The sequence below is a fragment of the Ahaetulla prasina genome, chromosome 10 (genome assembly GCF_028640845.1).
Source record: "Ahaetulla prasina isolate Xishuangbanna chromosome 10, ASM2864084v1, whole genome shotgun sequence".
Taxonomy (NCBI): domain Eukaryota; kingdom Metazoa; phylum Chordata; class Lepidosauria; order Squamata; family Colubridae; genus Ahaetulla; species Ahaetulla prasina.
The window spans coordinates 7,218,345-7,240,518 of NC_080548.1; the positions used below are offsets into that span (position 1 = coordinate 7,218,345).

General features: G+C 42.1%; 1 protein-coding gene across 1 annotated transcript in view; it reads right to left on the reverse strand.

The window, feature by feature from the left end:
• Positions 1–22,174, reverse strand: part of LOC131204517 (potassium voltage-gated channel subfamily KQT member 4-like) — a 45,274-nt gene that overhangs the window by 15,746 nt on the left and 7,354 nt on the right. The window contains exons 5-8 of the mRNA XM_058195899.1: positions 21,762–21,872; positions 19,490–19,585; positions 13,050–13,138; positions 5,704–5,859 (exon numbers count right to left, since the gene is read on the reverse strand). Of these exons, the coding sequence (XP_058051882.1) occupies positions 5,704–5,859; positions 13,050–13,138; positions 19,490–19,585; positions 21,762–21,872 (452 nt within the window). The remainder of the gene's footprint in view (positions 1–5,703; positions 5,860–13,049; positions 13,139–19,489; positions 19,586–21,761; positions 21,873–22,174) is intronic.

Consider the following 22,174-nt stretch of genomic DNA (forward strand, 5'->3'; position numbering starts at 1 on the left):
AGGCAAGCCTTCAAGTCACTGTCCTTAACCACCAGCCTATGGACATTTCTCTTTCGCTTCTTCTTGAGTTGGACAATTTTGCTTCCAGCGGGAAAATGGAAGGTTACAAAAACAAAAACTGGTGGCTATCATCTCCCTCTTTCTGCTTGTTTTTGCTTACCATCATTCCTTTTGGCAGAGAGGAAAGGCATAGTTTTAAAATGCTGATTGGTCACCAAATGGGAAGAGTCAAAAATCTACAGTGGTGGGTTGCTACCTGATCATCCTGGATCAGGCGAACCAGTAGAGGCGGTGGCAGGAGGTTCCACCCACCTGCCCGGATGTTTCTGCGCATGCACAGAAGCATCACACCCACCCACGAACAAACCAGTAGCGAACAAAATTGAAACCCACTACTGGATGGGTTGGTGACAGGGGATGGCACAGTAGTACAGTGTCTTTGTGTGTATGTGTCAGGAATGGGGAAATCCCAGCATCTGAGAAGAAGGAAGGATAGAATTTTACCATCTGTAAAAAAAAATGTTCCCTATAGCTCTAGGGAACTGGCAAAATCAGAAGCCCCTGATTATGTGGACATGGAAAGTGCAATGTCAACTTAGCCCCAATGTAGAATTGCCTGTGATCCAAAGGAGATGAAATGGTTCTTACTGGATTGAAGAGGCACCCAAAGAAATAGGAAAGGTTGTCTAGTCTCACCTTAGGCACAAAGTAACTGGGTGATCTTGAGTCAGTCCCACTGTCTCAACCCTAAGAAAGGATGAAACCACAACCATCTTGCCAAGAAAGTTGCAGGGACTTGTCCAGGCAGCTGCCAAAAGCTGCCTTGGCTCAAAGGTACTACCCACATCACAAAAAAACCTTGGTTAGCTATCTTAGAGCCATTAATGGACATAATTCTCACTGCACAGCTGGCTAAGCAAGGAATCATAAATGGCCTTTTTCTCCAGAAAGTTTGTTCAACAAAAATCCTGTTTGCAATGGGGTTTAAAGCTTCAGGTATGACTTGAACTTAGGGAAATAGTTGATATTTCAGAAGCCCCATCCCGTTTCCAAGTAACACCTAAGCAACATTTTCTAACCAATCCTCCAACAAGCACCAGGTTTTTATTGGATACCTTTCATGCGTTGTTTCCCCAATGTGGCTTTCATCCAGCTGTGTTGGACTACAGTGGTCCAAAAGCAGTAGTTTAGGGATGAAGGGCTGTAGTACAAGAGATTTGGAGGATGACAACTTTGGGAAAAATACCTTAGTATTTCAAAAAGAGAAAATGACAAGAAGAACTGAACTGCTATACTTGCTTTACAGAGGTAACTCTATACCAGTTCAGGAGCCGATGGATTGATTCTTCTGAATTATTTTCCTCACTTCCAAGACATGTTTTTGCCATGCTGCAGTAGCTTTCCTAATTCAAGAAGATACATTCCTGTGTTCTAAAGCTACCTAGAGCTGCCACATGTCTGGCTTGCTTTTGCTATATTAGCCCTGTGAAGATCTGAGATCTCCACCTGAAGCAAGCCGTGAAGGAATAAGGCACCCACAACAGCACTAGTCTCTGGCCACAGCCATGGCCCAGCAGATTCCAAAAAGAGGAGTCAAGACTTTTTTTAACGAATCACAGGCTGATAGTTGGTCATCTACTTTGCAAGGATGTCTTTGCACAATGACTGGAGGCATTGTGAAAGGGTCACTCTGGGAGGCACCATCAGTGAAAGCAGAGCACTGATCATTGACCTGCTAATTTCTCACCATCTTGCAAGAATACACCATTGAGATCATCCACATTTCCCATGGAGGAAAACTGGCAGCTCTTTTTGGCCTGTCTTACTGGGCAGCACGGTCATCAGTGCTGATTTTCTTGAGGAACTTCAAAGCAACTCTGCATTCTCAGGTGAGTTGCTTTTTTCCAGGAAGGGCAGAGGACCTTGATTTTTCCACCTTGGAGTGGAGATTGTTCCAACAGCCAGTTTTCAATCTCCAGAATTCCCCGTTCCTTTAGTCTTTCCCCCATGCAGCTCAATTAAGAAAACTGGAATAACTTCAGGGCCAGTCCTAGGGTAAAATTCCCAACAAGGTCAGTTTCCTTCTTCAACTGAACATAGTTTGGGTGAGACTTTTCCCATGACAATCACCAAGTCTTAATGTCATGGATAGAAGAAAAGGGGCATGAAATTGTACATAATCAAGATTATGTCAATACCTTCTACTATATGGTTCGATCTGACAAGCCAATGGACCAAGTCTAAGTCATTCCAGGACTGCTAGGTTATCCAGCCAAGGTGTTCATGGATTGTATCCATATCTCAAATCGAAATCTGCCCATTTGTAAGAAGTGGAATCACTCTGCTAATGGAATCACTACATCTGGAAGGAGGAGGGAGAAGTTCCTGTCTTCATGCATTCATGTTTCCAAGTGGCTACCACTGGCCCTAAGAGTTATTCCAGACCCAGAATATAATCAGGCAGCTACAAGAAGGTAAATCTCCAGCACAGCTTTATACTTTTGTTTGAAAGTAGAACCTGAGGAAACCAATCTTTCTGATTTGAGAGAGAGAAACGCAAAAACTCCCAAAATAAACTGAAGCAGGTTGAGGTACAAAGTGTCATGATGGTGGCCCACTAGATTACTTTCTTGGCCTGAAATGATTAATCACATTCCACATTAGACTGAACCTTCAACCATCAGATACTGTTCTCCATTAGGTTCACTCTCCAAGACTCAAGGGACATAGAACCTTTTTAGAATCATCTCATAGTTGGTTGCTTTAAATTATCCTGCCCTACATTTTAAACATCCTAAGAAATCCATAGCACATTGAAGTGTTTTGATTTCTTTTAATTAATCCAGCTATTCTTTTAGGGTCATCAGAGGTCAGCATAATGTGGCTTGGATGGTTGGGGCAAGAATGAAGAAGAGAAAAGAAGCAGAAAGTTTTAGAAGAAAGGAAGAATTCAGAAAGTGTTAAGTAGCAACAGGGGTCCCTGGGTTCTTTATCTCCCATCCCAATGTGGCCTTTGTTGAATCCAAGTGCATTTGTTTTGACTCTTGCTTGAAAGCTGCACTGGAGACATACCATTATTTTTTTTCAGGAGAGCAAACATATCTCCACCCTGGAAGGGCATCATAACAAATGGGAAGGAAGGACATCCCCATGCACTTCTCCATTGCACATGATTTTTGCAGCATGCCCTCTTTGATATTAAAAAGGGAAGGGTTTGAATCAATGGGACAACCATAATGCAAATAGAGTATGAACATCAAGTCAAGTCCCCAAACATCTCCTGGACAGCAGATCCAAAGCCTCGGTACCTCTGTTTCCAGCCGGTGGGAATCCGAAAGAAATTCCTTTTACTACTAAAGATCTGGCTAGAGAGAGGAGAAGGAAAACAAAAACAAGAACAAAAAGAAGAGGGGGAAAAGAAGACAAGAAGGAAAAAGAAAGGAAGAGAGGGGAAAAGGTTAGTAAGGGGAAGGGCAGAGGGGAAAGCCATGCTGAGGCCAACAGGACTTGATGAATGTTGTGAGAGCAGCATTCACAGAACACCTCACTCAGGACATCCCAAAATTCACTATGATTCCCAATCCCATCATTGATCTGGACAACTCACTTGGCCTCCATGAAACAAGCCAGCATCACCAGAGCTTGCTGGAGGAAGGCTTGGTTTAAAAATGATCAGTGTAGTTCAGATCTGGAAATGGGCACATTGTCCAAAAATTGTAATATTGTCACATTACTCATGTTCTTCTTGTCTATTGATAGCTCTTCCCAATACCTCCATTAAAGGGTCCTCCTCTTGTCTGTGAGGAACTGTTTTTACTGTCAATCCCAATTGCTTCTGTTACAACTTACAACCAGTCCTCAGCTCAGAGACCCGGCTGCTTTTTAATATGAGTTTAACAGGTCTTCTGCACTAGCAATGGGCAAATAACATGTCTCTCTATTGCTTCACTGGGTAACCATTTCCTAGACCTGTCATCTTTTCTTTATGCTTCTTTTTAACATAAGTTCATTGCTCTTCTGGAAGAGTGTTCAGTAGCCTTGGGACCACTGTTGGTAGGTGCTGGGAAAGCTATGCTAGGGAGCAACAGAGAAGCGCCTCTCATTTCTATTTTCTTGTGTGACTTCCACATCACCACTGATGGGGAGATGCTATTCAGGTTGATTTAAGTTTCTGAGTCAGGTATAAGAGGTGATTCTACTTTGAAAGCCTGTTGTCCAAATCAAAATAGACCTGAAAAATTCTTCCCATGGAGAGAAGAGTCAACCTAAAGTGTCCATCTGACTGCACCAACAGAATGCTTGGTGAAATATATCAGCTTGTGCCCGTAACAAAGCTTGTAAAGGCATTATGGGGGAAATGTTGTTTTAACACTGGAACAGCCAAAGATGATTTAACACTAATGTCCTAGGCTAAGGACATGATGAAGACATGTGGACATGTCTATGGAGATTCTCAATCATCTAGTTCATTATTGTCCCAAAGGTGCTTTTTCTAAAGGCAACTGGACTTGATTTTTTTCAGTTCAGTTCCAAAATTATTAGATTATATTAATTATATTGCTTCTTGCAAATATAATTATAAATCATGTTTAAACCTTATGGGGGCTTAAGACAATCTTTCACCCTTAAAAACCCTATTCCTTCAAGAAAAAACAATCTCATGGAGACTTTTTTCTTACTTGGAGAAGTGAAGAAAGAAAACACTACCCTTCCTAATATCCCTGACTCAGATGTTTGGTCTTTCCACTTCTGGTGACACCACAACATGAATTAGAAATACGACTTGAGGATCTAAGGAATTACTGTAAAAAGTGGGCCCTGGTTTCCTGGGAAATTGACCTCCCTTGTCTCTAAGCATTGATGCAGCAAACAATTCCCTTGATTCCCCCAAATTATTTCCCTTTTCAGTGCTGTTTCTCCTTTTAGCCTCCCCAACACATTATTCCCCCTACCTCAGCAGGAGATGCAGACCACCAGCACCTCTTGTAGGAAAACCTACCGTCCTGCTGCCTCCCTCTCTCTGAGGAGGGAATAAAAGCAGACACCGCCATTTTAAAGGGAAGGGTTACCTTAGGCGCAAACACTTGGGTGACGGAGCTTCTTCTTCTATCCAGCTTCCAGAAATGAATAGGGAATGGAGAAGTGATGAGAAGATGGTCAGAGAAATAGGAATCAAGGGAGGCAGAGAGGAGGAGGAGAGAGAGAAAAGATGATGAAATGAGGTGGACTGCAAAGGAGACTTGGAAGGTGGAAACGGTCCAGACCCAGCCATACTGACCCTCTTTCTGGAAAGAAACTGGTGCTGAAAACGTTTTGCCACAAGTCCTGCTAGAAAGTGAGATTCTGGGTTAGCATGATGTTTTGTGTGTTGGGTTAATCTTTTCGGTGGCACCACCTAAATTTCTCCCTTGAAAATGCAACTATGAAAATGATCCCAGTGTGGGGGTGTAATGATGGCCTCCAGCCAGAAGAGAGAGATAAAGAATTGTGCATGGTTGTGCCTTTCTTTCAAGGGCCAAGGAAGAACCCAAAGGAAGCCAACTCAACTTGTACCACACGTAGAAACAAACAAAGGAGTAAAACCAGAAGGGAGCAGCAGCACAAGACAGAGTCCACACACCAGAGAGAAAGAGAGAGAGAGAGAGAAGGGCATGAGACACACCAGGGGCACGAAAACGTGCAAGAAGGTGGCATCAACCCTACCTTTCTCCTGTGCAAAAAGTAGGAGTGGAGGCTTTCAGGCCAGAGGTGAAGGAGTGATACGACGGTGGAGCTCCATCAGGAAATTTCCTCACCTGAGAGATCCTAAGCCCTCCGTTGCGAGCTCGGTGCAAGTTTTCAAACATAGGGACCAGTTCTCTAGGGTTGGGTTCAAATAAAAACATGGAGAAATTAAAAGGTTTCAAATGGGAGAGAAAAGGGGAAAAACAAGCAAGCAAGCAAAAAAAGTAGAATGTCAAGGAAAGTCTTGAAAATGGAAGGGATTAAAAGAGAGAGAGAGAGAGAAAGAGAGGGAGAGAAAAAGAGAGAGAGGGGGGGAGGGAGGGAGGGAGGGAGGGAGGGAGGGAGGGAGGGAGAGAGGCAGGAAGCAGAAGCAATGAAAAACCTAGCAGAAATTTAACAAAATTAAAACAAACATATTTGTGGACCACTGCCCGTAAATTCCATATGGAGAAATTTGTTTTTCTCCATAGAAGAAAGTAATAGGAATCACCTAATGGTTTTGTTTTCTTGATTGACATATATGGATAGACTACATTGATTGGTATTCCTTATAGAATTAGGGTGCATGGCTGATGGGTTACCCTGGCCTTTGTTCACATGTTTAATTTAACTCCAAATCTAACTTAGAAATTAATCCATTTCTTAGTTTGTGGAATATGTGGCACTATAAATCAGCCAAATGGCTTACATTCATAAAATACACTAAGCCACAAAAAGTGAATGATCAAAATGTCTAAACTTAGCAAATGAAACCAAATAGGTAAGTAATTTGGTTAAGTCTGTTGTAGGAACACTAATTTATGAGCACAAGCTCCAATTTTGGGAGGGCATGTGAACAAGTTGTCATGAATTATCATAATTTTGTTCTGAGAGTAACCCAAGCTGCAAACCAGACGTTCTTCAGATCTGTAGAACATTTGATTCAAAACTATCTAAGGCAACAGAATCAATGAATCTTACCATTAATTGAGATATTCAGTCTTCAATGCTAAACAGTGCCCCATTTCATACATCTGGGCTGTACATCATTGATAGTGTTCAGTAATAAACATTATTGAATTCAGGATGGCTATGAAACTTATTCTATATATGTCTCTCAAGGGCAGGCAAGCATACAATAAATATACATGGCAACTGAAATTAGTCCAAAAGGTTTGCAAAAGGAAGAAGCAAGACAAAAGGGATGAAAAGCTAGTGCTGGCCAGACTTTCATATTGGATTTTGGTTTGGAAAATAACAACAATTTGATATGGAACTAATCACATCGAAGAACTGTCAATCCTTCCTCATTGGATGTCTTCAAGTAAAAGATGGAGTGCTGGAGTGTTGGACCAACTCTAGATTGTGGGCTCCTTGGTACTCTCCAAACTTGGTTGCATTCTTGCAGATGTTTCATTACCCAACTAGGTAACATCATCAGTGCTAGAAGGGAGTGGGGTTTGTTCTCACTTTGTATAGAAGTGACTTGCCCTGTCAGTGTTGATGGAAATATTCTTGGTGGTTCCTTGACTGGCCTGTTGTTTCTTGTTTGACTATTCGTTTGAACTGGTATTTTCTTGATTGGGATATTGTTTATTTCTCCATTGTTGGTCTAGTCTTAATTTTGGTATTAATATCTGCTTATCTCTGTGTTAATTGCTGGCAAGGGTTTTTTTGTTTTGTTTTTGGTCTTTTGTTTCCTTTTTAGCTTTTTTATTGTCTTTTTGGAGTGGTTTATCTCAATGTGCCTGCTGATGGCTGATCTGTCTAAGTGCCAGGTTTCCAGAAATTCTCTAGCCTTTTTGGACTTAGCTTGGTTTTGGATGCTCAGTTTCCCATTTGAGATTATGGTGAAGTCTGTCCATGTGTTGTGCAATTAAGGAGTCTTCATCATGTCTTCTGACTGCTAGCTGGTGTTTCTGGATGCATTCTGTTAGCCTTCTGCCTATTTGTCCTATATGTCAGAGAGCACCAAGGAACCTACAGATCAGTCTTGAGCTACAAACATTATCTTCTGTTGATACAAATCTAGATTCACTATACTCAATAGCAACAAGAGGGCTAATAAGATCTCCTCCGTATCTGATTTTGGGACAAGCAGAATCCGAATTTAGGAGTCAGAGTCAAAGAGTACTGGATAGCTAATATGCCTTGAATATAAGGGTATAGCCAAAAAATGATCTAAGAATTACAAGTGCTGGATAGTGGTCTTTGCTTATAAAGTATGTGCTTCGCTTATAAATTATGTGCTAAGTTATATTGACTTTCACATCATTACTGTTAAGCTTTAAATTATCTGCATCAATGGGTCAAGTGTAAATAATTTGAAGCAACTGCTAGGAGTGTCTTCCTCTTTCATAATGATGTTTCTCTACAGAGGACACAATGAACCTCCAATTCATAAGATCTCCCATTTGGACCAGTGAAACTGGGATGGAGACCATAGTGCATCATTAAAACATCACTACTCCAGATCAGTGGTTTGTCCATGAAGGAAGAAAATAGGTCTCCATACCATGGCCAGGTGCTCTGGACTATCCTATATAGTGGGGGGGGGGAGACAAAGAAAGATGGGATGCAATTTCATGACCAAACCACTGAATAGGGGAAGAAAGGCTGTCTTCTCCCTGATGTTTGGCAAATGTTAATCTTTGGAAGCTTCCACTTAAGCAATACTATCCATCATAAGAAGGGCAGGTTTTGCATAGTTTATTCGTAGCACAGAAACAATAGCCTTCCTGGAAAAAAAATATTAAGTTTTCTAATGAATTTAGCCAAACCCACCAAAATTTGCATTCAGCACTGAATGAGTCTGCAACTCAAAAAGCTCCATGATGTAGCTTCCAACCAGTATCATGTACATTCAGACAAAAGTCCTTGAGGCAAAGATATTTGGCATTGTATTTTTTTTTAAAAAAAATGTCTTCCCCCCTAAAAAATGTCAGGTTTTTTTTGTTTTGTTTACATTTATACCCCGCCCTTCTCCGAAGACTCAGGGCGGCTTACAGTGTATTTTGAAACAGGGAAAAAAGTGAAATGACAGCATAGGCCTCCTGAATCCTGATTCTTCTTTTAAACCATCTTTCCACATAAGGGGAAGGTGTAGCCAGTAATAATAAATCTACTGCAAATCTTCTCTTCCCTTATTACACTGGTTAATGCAATTTGTGATTCACCAAGCCACCCACAATAGTAGTGTGGCATGAAGGTGTATGGAAGTAAATCAAGGGTGCCATCTTTGCGTTGGCAGATAACCGCCCGGCCGCCCTGTTTCGGGTAACTCGCTCTCTCCTTCAACAGGGAGAGCGGGATGACCCATTGCAGGGACGTGCTGAGGAGTTTAGTGGTTATCTATACGACAAAATCGTTCAGCTTCGGGACGGTCTGGACCAAAATTGGGTAGATCCGGGTGGGATGTCTGAGAGCCGTCTTGTTGAGATTATTTGGGATGAGTTTGACCCTGTGGCTCCCGAGGACATGGACAGGTTGCTGGGTAGGCTGAATGCCACCACATGTTTACTGGACCCGTGTCCCTCCTGGTTGGTGCCGGCCGCACAGGAGGTGACACGAGGCTGGCTCCAGGGGATTACGAATGCTTCTTTGTTGGAGGGGGTCTTTCCGGCCGCCTTGAAAGAGGCGGTGGTGAGGCCTCTCCTCAAGAAGCCTTCCCTGGACCCAGCTGTGTTAGGTAATTATCGTCCGGTCTCCAACCTTCGCTTCGTGGCGAAGGTTGTAGAGAGTGTGGTGGCATGTCAGCTACCCCGGTACCTGGAGGAAACCGTCTATCTAGACCCGTTCCAGTCCGGTTTCCGGCCCGGTTACAGCACTGAGACGGCTTTGGTCGCGTTGGTGGATGATCTCTGGAGGGCCAGGGATAGGGGTTATTCCTCTGCCTTGGTCCTATTAGACCTCTCAGCGGCTTTTGATACCATCGACCATGGTATCCTGCTGCACCGGTTGGAGGGATTGGGAGTGGGAGGCACCGTTTATCGGTGGTTCTCCTCCTATCTCTCCGATCGGTTGCAGACGGTGTTGACGGGGGGGGCAGAGGTCGGCCCCTCACTTGTGGGGTGCCTCAGGGGTCGATTCTCTCGCCTCTCCTGTTCAACATCTATATGAAGCCGCTGGGTGAGATCATCAGTGGTTTCGGTGTGAGGTACCAGCTTTACGCTGATGACACTCAGCTGTACTTTTCCACACAGGACCACCCCACAAAGCTATCGAGGTGTTGTCCCGATGTCTGGAGGCCGTACGGGTCTGGATGGGGAGAAACAGGCTCAAGCTCAATCCCTCCAAGACGGAGTGGCTGTGGATGCCGGCATCCCAGTACAGTCAGCTGCAGCCGCGGCTGACTGTTGGGGGTGAGTCATTGGCCCCAATGGAGAGGGTGCGCAATTTGGGTGTTCTCCTGGATGGACGGCTGTCTTTTGAAGACCATTTGATGGCCGTCTCCAGGAGAGCCTTTCACCAAGTTTGCCTGGTTCGCCAGTTGCACCCCTTTCTAGACCGGGATGCCCTGTGCACGGTCACTCATGCTCTCGTGACATCTCGGCTGGACGACTGCAATGCTCTCTACATGGGGCTCCCCTTGAGGAGCACCCGGAGACTCCAGGTAGTTCAGAATGCAGCTGCGCGGGTGATAGAGGGAGCCCCTCGTGGCTCCCACGTAACACCTCTCCTGTGCAGACTGCACTGGCTGCCTGTGGTTTTCCGGGTGCGCTTCAAGGTTCTGGTAATGATCTTCAAAGCGCTCCATGGCATAGGGCCGGGTTACTTACGGGACCGTCTGCTGCCACCGAATGCCTCCCACCGACCCGTGCGCTCTCACAGGGAGGGACTCCTCAGGGTGCCGTCGGCCAGGCAGTGCCGACTGGTGATGCCCAGGGGAAGGGCCTTTTCTGTGGGGGCTCCCACCCTCTGGAACGAGCTTCCCCCAGGACTTCGTCAACTTCCTGACCTTCGGACCTTCCGCCGCGAGCTTAAGACACATCTATTCATTTGCGCAGGACTGGACTAGGGTTTTAAATTTTTTAAATGACTAAATTTTAGATTTTGGTTTTAAATTGGGTTTTATTATTTATATGTTTATTTTAAATATTTGGCCTTTATAATAAGTTTTTTAGATGAATGTTTTACTTTGTATATTTATGTGTTTTTACATGGCTGTACACCGCCCTGAGTCCTTAGGGAGATAGGGCGGTATAAAAATACGAATAAATAAATAAATAATAAATAAATCTTCTTGGTCTCCTTGTTTATTAAAAAGATCCATGGGAAGGGCCGTGTGCCAAAAGTAGCCGATCATGAGCTATACGAAACCTGTCATTTTTGGTCCTTGTTACCACATTTCTTCTCACTTACTTCCCACCCCCTTTTTATTTTCCTTTCTATAACCTTCTCCTGGTCTTGGAGGAGGATCTAATGTCAAGATGTCCATCATGCCTGCATGATTCAAGTTCCACCCCTTTTTACATGCAGATGCCATCTTGCCACTTTTATTTCTCCCCAGGTGGACACTCATATCCTCCAAATACAAGTTTCCTCTTATTATTTAAGGGACACAACCATGAGTTTAAGTAATTGTGGTTTCCAGTTCTAGTAGGGATGAACTGGTGAAGTGGTGTTGAAGTCCCACCTTTGGGGAAGGACATGGTATGGTGTTCTTTTGGTGAGATCAGCCTCTTGCACATAGTGTTCTCAAAGTCAATTGGTGCCATCTGTCTTGGAGGTGCTGAGCCAACTCCCCACTTAAACACCACTGCTAAGACAGGGATGGCCATGGGCATCACAAGCTGCAAGATAGTAGGGATGGTGTCACTAATGAAGCCCCACCCCTTTTATATATGTGCACGGATTATGTTCCATTGGGATGCTGCATGTGTCACTTTACAGACGTTAGCACTTCCCACAGATGCCTCTCGATGCTTCTCAATGAAATTCCTTATTATGCCCACTCAATCCCTCTGCTATTTGCCTTCGGATGTACAAGCCACAGCTTTCCCCCTCAAATAATCATTTTTAATCGTTGTTTTGTGCTGCTTCTGCCTGTTTGGTCTATAGTTTTGCTTTGATTTTTGAAGATAGTCACTTGATTCCACAGAATTTGTCTCCTTTGTATTTTCATCTTGTTCTATGTTGAAGACAACTGAAAACCTACTAAACATTAGAAAAGTGGGAGATACATTTAGAAAAATAAGACACAGAGATTCTTGTGGGCTGCCACAGGCCTCTGCTTGAGACTATAAAAATGTGTTCAAAGTTAGTCTTACAAGAGGAGGATTTTTGATTGAACAAATTATGCTTAACAATAACTTTCTACCCTGCATGTATATGCATGTGACCCCCATGCATGTCTACATGTATGCAAAGATCCAGAATCACGCTCCCATTAATAGCCCAACTCCTACCCTCATACCTCTCCATTAGTCTCCATTGCAGCTTCCACCACCTAGAAGATCCTGGAGCCCAGTTTGAGTGGAGGAAACACTACATGTTATGAAAGATGTGGATGGAATTATGATGCCTTATGAAGAGCCCACGTAATCTGAACATTCAAAACCGAGCAAACATGTTCAAAGGAAGGGATCTCCTAAGCATCAGCCTCACTGGTTAATCCTTCCCCGTGGCCAGTTCCTGTTCTGCAATGATGCATAATTAATCTACTACCTTCTCCTGATGGATGGGATTTAAACATTGGATTGGATAAGAACTGATTTATCAAAGGAGCTCTGTGTAAGGCAATGGCCACTTGCAAGGGAGTGCAAGGCCAAATGAAAGGCACTTCTCTATCTGGCAAGCAGGAAACAAACATCTCCCCACCATCAAAAGATAGTTAGAAAGAAGATAAGTGGGATCAAAGAAGCTATAGGACACATGCATCCAATTTCCATGATTCTGTAACCTAATCCTGCTTTCCTTTCCAAAAATTTAATTAATTTGACTCCGAGAGAATCTAGCATTCTTGATTGTGGGCAGCTGCTAAAGTGGCCTGACACTCACATTCAACCAACACAAGGGTATTAGGCATCAAATATCCACCATCTGCCATGGGATAGATGCCAGGACACCAAGGCCACCATACAATCCCCATTAATTTCTCTGCCCTGTTCTCCCATAAAGTGACTCATGAAATTCCCTGGAAATGTGGCAGCAACCAGAGTAGGTAAAAGAGGCATATTTAGCCCTACCAATTACTCGCACAAGTTCGGCTTTCTCTGATCTAATTTCCCTACTTCGGTCCATCTTGTTGCAATTTCCATCAATTTGCTCTTTCTATTTCCAAAGAACACCTGCCCCCAAGCTCTAACTGCCATCCCTCCAAACCCCCAATGTAACTTCACACATACCTAAAAGATGGAAGCATGCTGTCATAGTAACACCAGGTAGCAGTCAGGTAGGATCGGTTGATGTCTGTGGAGTAGAGGCGCCAAGCAGCCTAAACCAAGGAGGAAGAACAGGAGAAGAGAGAGAGGTGAGAGCTAGACCAACTTAAGAGGGCTTCCTCTAATGTCTTCACCCAGCCTTAATGAAGCAGGTAAGTAGAATGCCTTGGATGGTGGACCCCAATCCCACCCTTTGCAGTCCTGGTTTGATGCATTTCCTTGGTGAAAGGAAAGGCTCAGATACTCCAAGGAACAAGGTCATATGCATAGCACAGCCAGAGAAAATTGGAAAGTCAGAACTTGAATGAAGAAATTAAAAAGAATTTAATTAAAAGATTAAAGCTTCAAATAAAAGCATAATGGCCTTAGCTTGCTAAACTCTAACCCCGGCTGTAAAATACAAGCAGTATTTTTCCCAGTGAGCTACTTTTTCCTCATCATCAGTCACCATCATCCTTAAACACATCATAAAGGGAGTCTTACCAAGAAGTCAAATAAGTAAAGTTGACAAAAATACAACTCATACCTATGACAAATTTCAAAAGACACAATAGTTTAAAGCAATGGCAGAATCCAGCTTCATGGCCCTAATAAATACCTTTAAAAATCAGCATGAAATATTGCTATTGTTCTCTTTGCTGGTTTCAACAATGATCAACAACAGTGATTGGTCTCATTCGAGACAATGACGAATCCACATATAGACAAGAGGTCGAACGACTAGCCTTGTGGTGCAACCAAAACAATCTGGAACTCAACACACTCAAAACCGTAGAAATGGTGGTAGACTTTAGGAGAAACCCTTCCATACTTCCACCTCTCACAATACTAGACAACACAGTATCAACAGTAGAAACCTTTAAATTTCTAGGTTCTATCATATCACAAGATCTAAAATGGACAGCTAACATCAAAAACATCATTAAAAAAGGACAACAAAGAATGTTCTTTCTGCGCCAACTCAGTAAGCTCAAACTGCCCAAGGAGCTGCTGATTCAGTTCTACAGAGGAATTATTGAGTCTGTCATTTGCACCTCTATAACTGTCTGGTTCGGTTCTGCAACCCAACAAGAAAGACACAGACTTCAGAGGATAATTAGAACTGCAGAAAAAATAATTGCTACCAACCTGCCTTCCATTGAGGACCTGTATACTGCACGAATCAAGAAGAGGGCCGTGAAAATATTTACAGATCCCTCACATCCTGGACATAAACTGTTTCAACTCCTACCCTCAAAACGACACTATAGAGCACTGCACACCAGAACAACTAGACACAAGAACAGTTTTTTCCTGAAGGCCATCACTCTGCTAAACAAATAATTCCCTCAACACTGTCAAACTATTTACTGAATCTGCACTACTATTAATCTTCTCATAGTTCCCATCACCAATCTCTTTCCACTTATGACTGTATGACTGTAACTTTGTTGCTGGCAATCCTTATGATTTATATTGATATATTGACCATCAATTGTGTTGTAAATGTTGTACCTTGATGAACGTATCTTTTCTTTTATGTACACTGAGAGCATATGCACCAAGACAAATTCCTTGTGTGTCCAATCACACTTGGCCAATAAAATTCTATTCTATTCTATTCTATTCTATTTCTGTCAATGTAGAGAAGCCAGGAACAGGAGGAAAGCTGGAGGAAATAGTGAACTGGCACCAAGAGAAACAGAAATGGTGGTAGACTTTAGGAGAAACCCTTCCATACTTCCACCTCTCACAATACTAGACAACACAGTATCAACAGTAGAAACCTTTAAATTTCTAGGTTCTATCATATCGCAAGATCTAAAATAGACAGCTAACATCAAAAACATCATTAAAAAAGGACAACAAAGAATGTTCTTTCTGCGCCAACTCAGTAAGCTCAAACTGCCCAAGGAGCTGCTGATTCAGTTCTACAGAGGAATTATTGAGTCTGTCATTTGCACCTCTATAACTGTCTGGTTCGGTTCTGCAACCCAACAAGAAAGACACAGACTTCAGAGGATAATTAGAACTGCAGAAAAAATAATTGCTACCAACCTGCCTTCCATTGAGGACCTGTATACTGCACGAATCAAGAAGAGGGCCGTGAAAATATTTACAGATCCCTCACATCCAGGACATAAACTGTTTCAACTCCTACCCTCAAAACGACGCTATAGAGCACTGCACACCAGAACAACTAGACACAAGAACAGTTTTTTCCTGAAGGCCATCACTCTGCTAAACAAATAATTCCCTCAACACTGTCAAACTATTTACTGAATCTGCACTACTATTAATCTTCTCATAGTTCCCATCACCAATCTCTTTCCACTTATGACTGTATGACTATAACTTGTTGCTGGCAATCCTTATGATTTATATTGATATATTGACCATCAATTGTGTTGTAAATGTTGTACCTTGATGAACGTATCTTTTCTTTTATGTACACTGAGAGCATAGGCACCAAGACAAATTCCTTGTGTGTCCAATCACACTTGGCCAATAAAATTCTATTCTATTCTATTCTATTCTATTTCTGTCAGTGTAGAGAAGCCAGGAACAGGAGGAAAGCTGGAGGAAATAGTGAACTGGCACCAAAAGAAACAGAAATGGAGTGGTGATGCTGCTCATCTCTGTGGCAGCACCAGCCCTGTGGAATGAGCTTCCTCCAGGATTACGACAACTCCCTGACCTCCGGACCTTCAGACGTGAACTGAAGACTCTATTATTTCAGCGTGCGGGACTAGCCTAAGAACAATGTTTTAACCAATTTTAATGGGGGTTTTATTGGTTCTTACTGTTTTAGTGATCAGGCTTTGATAATATTTAGTTTTAATCTGGGTTTTAAATGTTTATTTATTACATTGTTTTATATTGTTTTAATATGCCTGTGAACCGCCCTGAGTCCTACGGGAGATGGTGCGGTATATAAGTTTGATAAAATATAAATAAATATAAATATAAATCATATAGACGTAGTGAAGACACGACCAACTTCACAAACCAGGATCCTGTGGCCTGGTGCTTTTTTCTCCCCTTCTTCTAATCAGCATCCTGCTTATGGTGAATTAACCAGGTTGACCTTCATCCTAATCTCGTCACTGTAAAACTGAGGCTATGACTTTAGTTGGAAGTGGCTCATGAACTCATAGTTAAGGGAGAATGTGGTATCCATTGGGAAGGTTAGTTGTCAGTATGTATGTGAAACCAAGTTAAATACAAGGAAGGGAAAGGGAATAAATATTACTCTGACAAGTCCTGTAGTGGAGGGTAGAAATATTCTAAATCAGAAATCCATAGACTACAGTACAGTGTCCACACAGGTCAAAAATGGAGACAAACTTTTTCCCCTTGAGTTTGACAACATCTGTATAACCTTATCAATTACTGTGTTTTCTGAATTGGACTCAAACAAAAAGCCCCCTTTTAAATAGGTTTTGTCACAGAGATGGGTAAAGTTGGTGCATCTCCTGAAGGTTTGCCCTACAACCCCCATCTTCACAACCAAGAAGACCAGAAAAGCCTGCTTCATTTCTTTCAGCATCTCAACACTAGGCTGTCTTCATTTCACACTTGGAGGACATAGGCCAAGGCAAAAGCAATGGAGATGATTGGACCTGGGGTGTTCCACATATAGGATTATTACTAGGAATGTGTGGAGGCCAGGAGTGAAATACAGCAGGTTCTGACAGGTTATGGAGAACTGGTAGTGGCAATTTTGAGTAGTTCAGAGAACTGGCAAATACCACCTCTGGCTGGCCCCAGAGTGGGATGGGAATGGAGATTTTGCAATATCCTTCCCCTGCCATGCCCACCAAGCCACACCATGCCCACCAAGCCACGCCCACAGAAACAGTAGTAAAATAATTTGGATTTCACAACTGGTGGAGACCCTCTCTCTCTCTCTCTTCAACTATCAAATTGCAGCCACTCTAAATGTGGAGCTGTTTCTGCTGAGTTTTTTCTGACTGATTGAGGGAAGGTGGGGGAAACTCCATTAGAGATTAATTATCAAGGAGAAAAAACAGGCAGACATATCCTGACCTTTCATCTGCTCTGGAAAAGAGGGCTGTGTGAATTGGCTGGTGGTATCAGATGGGAAGAGGACAGCATCCTCACTCAGGAAAGAGGAGGGCAGAGCTGTGTCCCTAAGATAGTTTTGTGTGCCAAAAGAATTGCGTGCATCCCTTTTGTCTTGTCCACCATCCATTTCCAGCTGTTGTTGGAGGCCTCTCAGCCCAGGAGTTGAATGGCAGGGCAAGGCTGCCAGAAGGAGACCTTTTGTTGCATGGATCCTCTGGACCACAGAGATAACGTGGTGTCCTGAGTTCCATCTTTCTGACCACAATAGCAAAGGAACCAATCCAGACAGGAGAATGATAGGGCTGAATATTGCCAGATCAGAAGTAATTCTTCAACATAGAGTGCAAAGCCAATGAAAGAGAAGCCAGAAAAACAGATTTGGATTTGAGCTTGTGGCTGGGGACAGAAATGGGACTGGAAAGGAGGCCATGGATTAGAAACTGTACAGGAACTGTATAAAGCATAATTCAAAGATGGAAGAATAAGGAAATACTCTTAATGAAACAATGGATTGTGAAGGTGGCAGAGCTAACAGACAATTTGACTTATTTGACTAAGGAGTGAACAACAGTTACTTTTAGAGAAGACTGGAAACCCTTTATGGATTTTTTTCTGCTGAAAATGGAGAAAAAGGAATCAGCGACTTTGGGATTTATTGATGAAAATGTTTGTTTATGGGAAAAAAAAGAACCATGATGTGCAATTTGTGACAGTTGCAAAGAAGATTCTTTAGTTGTCTTCCTTTTTCTTTTATTGTCCCTTGTTCTTTTGTTTTTTATAACTTTCTTTTTTCTACTTTCTTTTATTATATTTGCACAGCTTTCTAAATCTTATGTAAAATGTTCTCTTTAAAAAAATTGTTTTAAAGAAGAAGAAGAAGAAGAAGCAAACTGCTAACTCAGGGTCTCAGCTACTTTTGGAGGAAGGCAGGGGGTCAGGAAGACTTCCAAGGAAATTTTAGAAATTTCCTTGCTCAGCAGTAGAACAGTATGCTTTGCAATTATTCTTCCAAATGCTGAAGAGGTTGTCAGAAAAAAAAACCCAGTAATTTTTTAATTTGTGATGGTCATGTGATATACCTCTTTGATGATATTTTTTTTTTTGCAGATTTTGCAAATTTTATCACTAAGCAAAGAATTGGTTCAGGCTTATTAGACTTCTTTACAGGACCAAACCATAAGCTTAAAAATAAAGAACTTATTATCTATTTAATTTTAGCAGCAGCCAAAACAATAATTATGCAACACTGGAAAACTCTACATAATGATTGAATTGTGGATTAGCAATGCCTGTTCAATTGCCACATTAGGAAAAAAAATCTCAGATAAAATAATGAGACTACAGAGACAAAAAATAGGGGGACAAAGGTCTGTTGGATATGTCTGCCACCTTGAGTTATTTGTAAAATTAATAAAGGTAGGATAGAAATAAATGAATAAATAAAACACCAGAGTTTTATTGGATTTAATGGTTTACCTTAATAGCAATAGATTATGCCTTGGTATCCTCTTTATTTATGGTCCATTTTATATATATCTTTTTATTCTACTACCCGGAAAAAAGTCAGAAGGCAGAGATGTAGGCAGAAATCCTTCCCCAGCTCTGCCAGCAAAGAGGAGAACTTATTTTCACAGGTGTCATTGGGTCTCCACCTCCTCCTGTAGTCCTATCCCAAGTAAGAGGTTCAGGAATGAAAAAGCTACAGGAAAATGTAAATCTGACCTGTCAATCAGACTTAAACCTAGCATGTGCCAGCTGCCAACTGCTAAGAGAAGAAAGGAGCTTTGCCAATTCTCTTCTCCTGAAGAAATACAATTTTCATTCAAACAAAGAGAATTGTGACAGTGTACCTCATAACTCCAGGAATGTAGGAAAATGAAATAAGGATCATTGAGAAAAATCTTAGGGATATCTACTATGCAATGTTTCTCAACCTGGAGAACTTGAAGACATGTAGACTTCAGGTACCAGAATTCCCCAGTCAGCCATGGTGTATGGAGAATTCTGGGAACTGAATTCCACACATCTTACAAGTTGCCAGGTTGAAAAAGACTTTGCTAGAGAGAGTCAGAAGGGCCAACCACCACATTCAGCATGTATGTGTGGGCACATCTATTATAGCTAATAGAGGCTGTGCTTTTCACAAATATGCATGAGTTTGTTAATATTATCTGATAGCTATGGAACAGAGCTACAGAGCACAAACCTGCAATTGCTTGAGGAAAGAAACTTCTTCAAACATTCCTTGGCTTCTAGCGTTGAACACATTCTTTAAACATGGAGGGAAGGAGGAAAAAAGAGGGGGGAGGAATCCAGGATCTTCCTTTCTTACTCACCTGGATCAAGTTTGCTGCAGGTGTTCTTCTCTTCTCAAAATGTTTTTGTCGATGTTGCTCTTGGACTTTGAGAGCAAACCCTGAGCCTAAAATTCCCTGTGTGAAAAGACAAGCAACAATGGACCCTTCAAAACAGCAGTTAAGTTCTAACTAAAGGAAGCTCTAAGAAATTGGGGAATTTGTACTATTTGTTGAGAAAAAGCCAGCTATCTAGGATGGTGAGAGGTCAAATGTCTAAGACAAAGAGATTCCCAATATTTCAGAATCTTCTCAGGGGCTTAAAGACCTCCCAGACAGTCGGCTCATGGGGACATCCAGCGCACAACTATGAAATTTTTCTTCTCCTCATTTTTTGTGAAAAAAGACAAAAACTACAGACAATTATCAGCAGCTAGCTAGCTAGCTTGGAGACAGCCACTTTGGTACAGTAGTGAAGGCACCAGGCTAGAAACTGGGAGACAGTGAATTCTAGTCCCACTTTAGATACAAAGCCAGTTGGGTGACCTTAAACCAGTAACTTTCTCTCACCCCTAGGAAAGGAGGCAAGGGCAAACCATTTTCAAAAAAACCTTACTAAGAAAATTGCAGGGACTTGTCCAGGCAATCTACAAGAATTGGACATTATTGAGAAAGCTAGCTTGGACTGGTTTCAAAAAAGCTAAGATGGGTGTAACTTGGTTACTCCTTGAGTGAGAGAATTCTTGAAAACCCCAGGACTATAGAGTACATTAAAGGTAAAGGTTCCCCTCGCACATACGTGCTAGTCGTTGCCGACTCTAGGGGCGGTGCTCATCTTCACTTCAAAGCCAAAGAGCTTTGAAGACATCTCCATGGTCATGTGGCTGGCATGACTAAATGCCAAAGGTGCACGGAACGCTGTTACCTTCTCACCAAGGGAGGTCCCTATTTTTTTTACTTGCATTTTTACGTGCTTTCGAAACTGCTAGGTTGGCAGAAGCTGAGACAAATAACGGGAGCTCACCCTGTTACACGGCAGCACTAGGGATTTGAACCACTGAGCTGCCGACCTTTCAATCGACAAGCTCAACATCCTAGTCCATGAGCCACCGCGTCCCTATCAAGTACATTAGAAAGTTTAAATAGCAATAGCACTTAGTCTTATATACCACTTCATAGTGCTTCACAGCCCTCTCTAAGCAGTTTACAGAGTTAGCATATTGCCGCCAACAATCTGGGTCCTCATTTTACCCACCTCAGAAGGATGGAAGGCTGAGTCAACCTTGAGCCGGTGAGATTCAATCTGCTGAACTGCAGCTAGCAGGCAGCTGAAGTAGCCTGCAGTACTGCACTCTAACCACTGCGCCACCTTGGCTCATATTTTTAAAAAATATGGTATTAAAAAATCCAGGAGATTAATGACAAACATTCATGTAGCCACCAGGAATCAAATTCAAGGAGCCTTTCTCCTTTTCTCTAAGGAGCTTGGGGTTGTGTGATTCAGATCACATCTTATTTTTATCCCCAAACAACCTTATGAATTGATTATAATGAAGACTGATGGGGTGGTGGAATCACTGTCTAAAAGAGAGCAGGGAGTAAAAAACCATGTCACATAGAATTGCTCTGTTGGAGGAAACATCCTAGATGAGTTAAACGAAGCCACATCTGCTGGTTCCCAAGGGAATGTAGCCAGACAAAATTCTTGTAATATAGGTGATCAACAATAAAGAAACTGCTTTGGCTTATTTGTGAAATTATTCTGGTTTCTTGCACCTGATAGATGGGCCTGAAATTATCTAGTGGGATTCCATGGTTGAATGAGAACTTGCACATAGAGGTCCATGTTCTCTGTCACAACCAATCTACTACCCTGAGAGTAGGTGATTGCCTATCCCTGGAGTCTGACCTAGGAGAATACTAGCATTTCCTGTGTCGGATGAGGATGGCACATTTTTCTCCTTCTGTCCTGGCCACTTTTTACAGAGGCACAATTGAGAGAGTTTTAACAAACTTTCTGTGGGTATATGCATAATTTTGTATTTATTTATTTATTTTGTCATGTTTATGTAGTGCATATTGGAAGTGGTGACCCTTTGAGAGCTACATGCAACAAAATTTCATTTTAATGTATGCCGATTAGTGTACATTCAAAGTGACAACGCAGTTATTTTAAGTCTAAGTTCTAAGTCTCCCTAAGGCAGCATGCTGGCTGGGGAATTCTGGGAGTTGAAGTCCACAAATCTTAAAGGTCCCAAGTTTGGAGACCCCTGCCCTAGGGAGTCGGACGTTCTTCCTTCTCATGGGGACTCACCGCAGGAAGAGCAAAGAAGGAGATTCCCAGCAAGGCGAAGCAGGCTGTCAGCACCCGGCCCAGCCATGTTTTCGGAACCTTGTCCCCATAGCCGATAGTGGTGAGTGTAATCTGAAATCACAGAAGCAGATAAATTTTATAGGCACCTTTTTCTTAGGGCTTCATTACAGGTGTGGTAGCTAAATTTTGTGTTTCTGTAATTGAAAGCAAGATATAATTTGTTAAAGACACATCCATTTTTCTTTTAAATATTACTTTTGGTCCAGTATATATTAACTAATAACTTATAAGGATATATAGTTTTTATTTTATAATGTTTTATATTTAATTATCACCCGAGCAATAACTGTATAATCTAGTAATGGAGGAGTGAGTAAATGTTATATTTTGTGATTCCATTCTGCTAATTATTA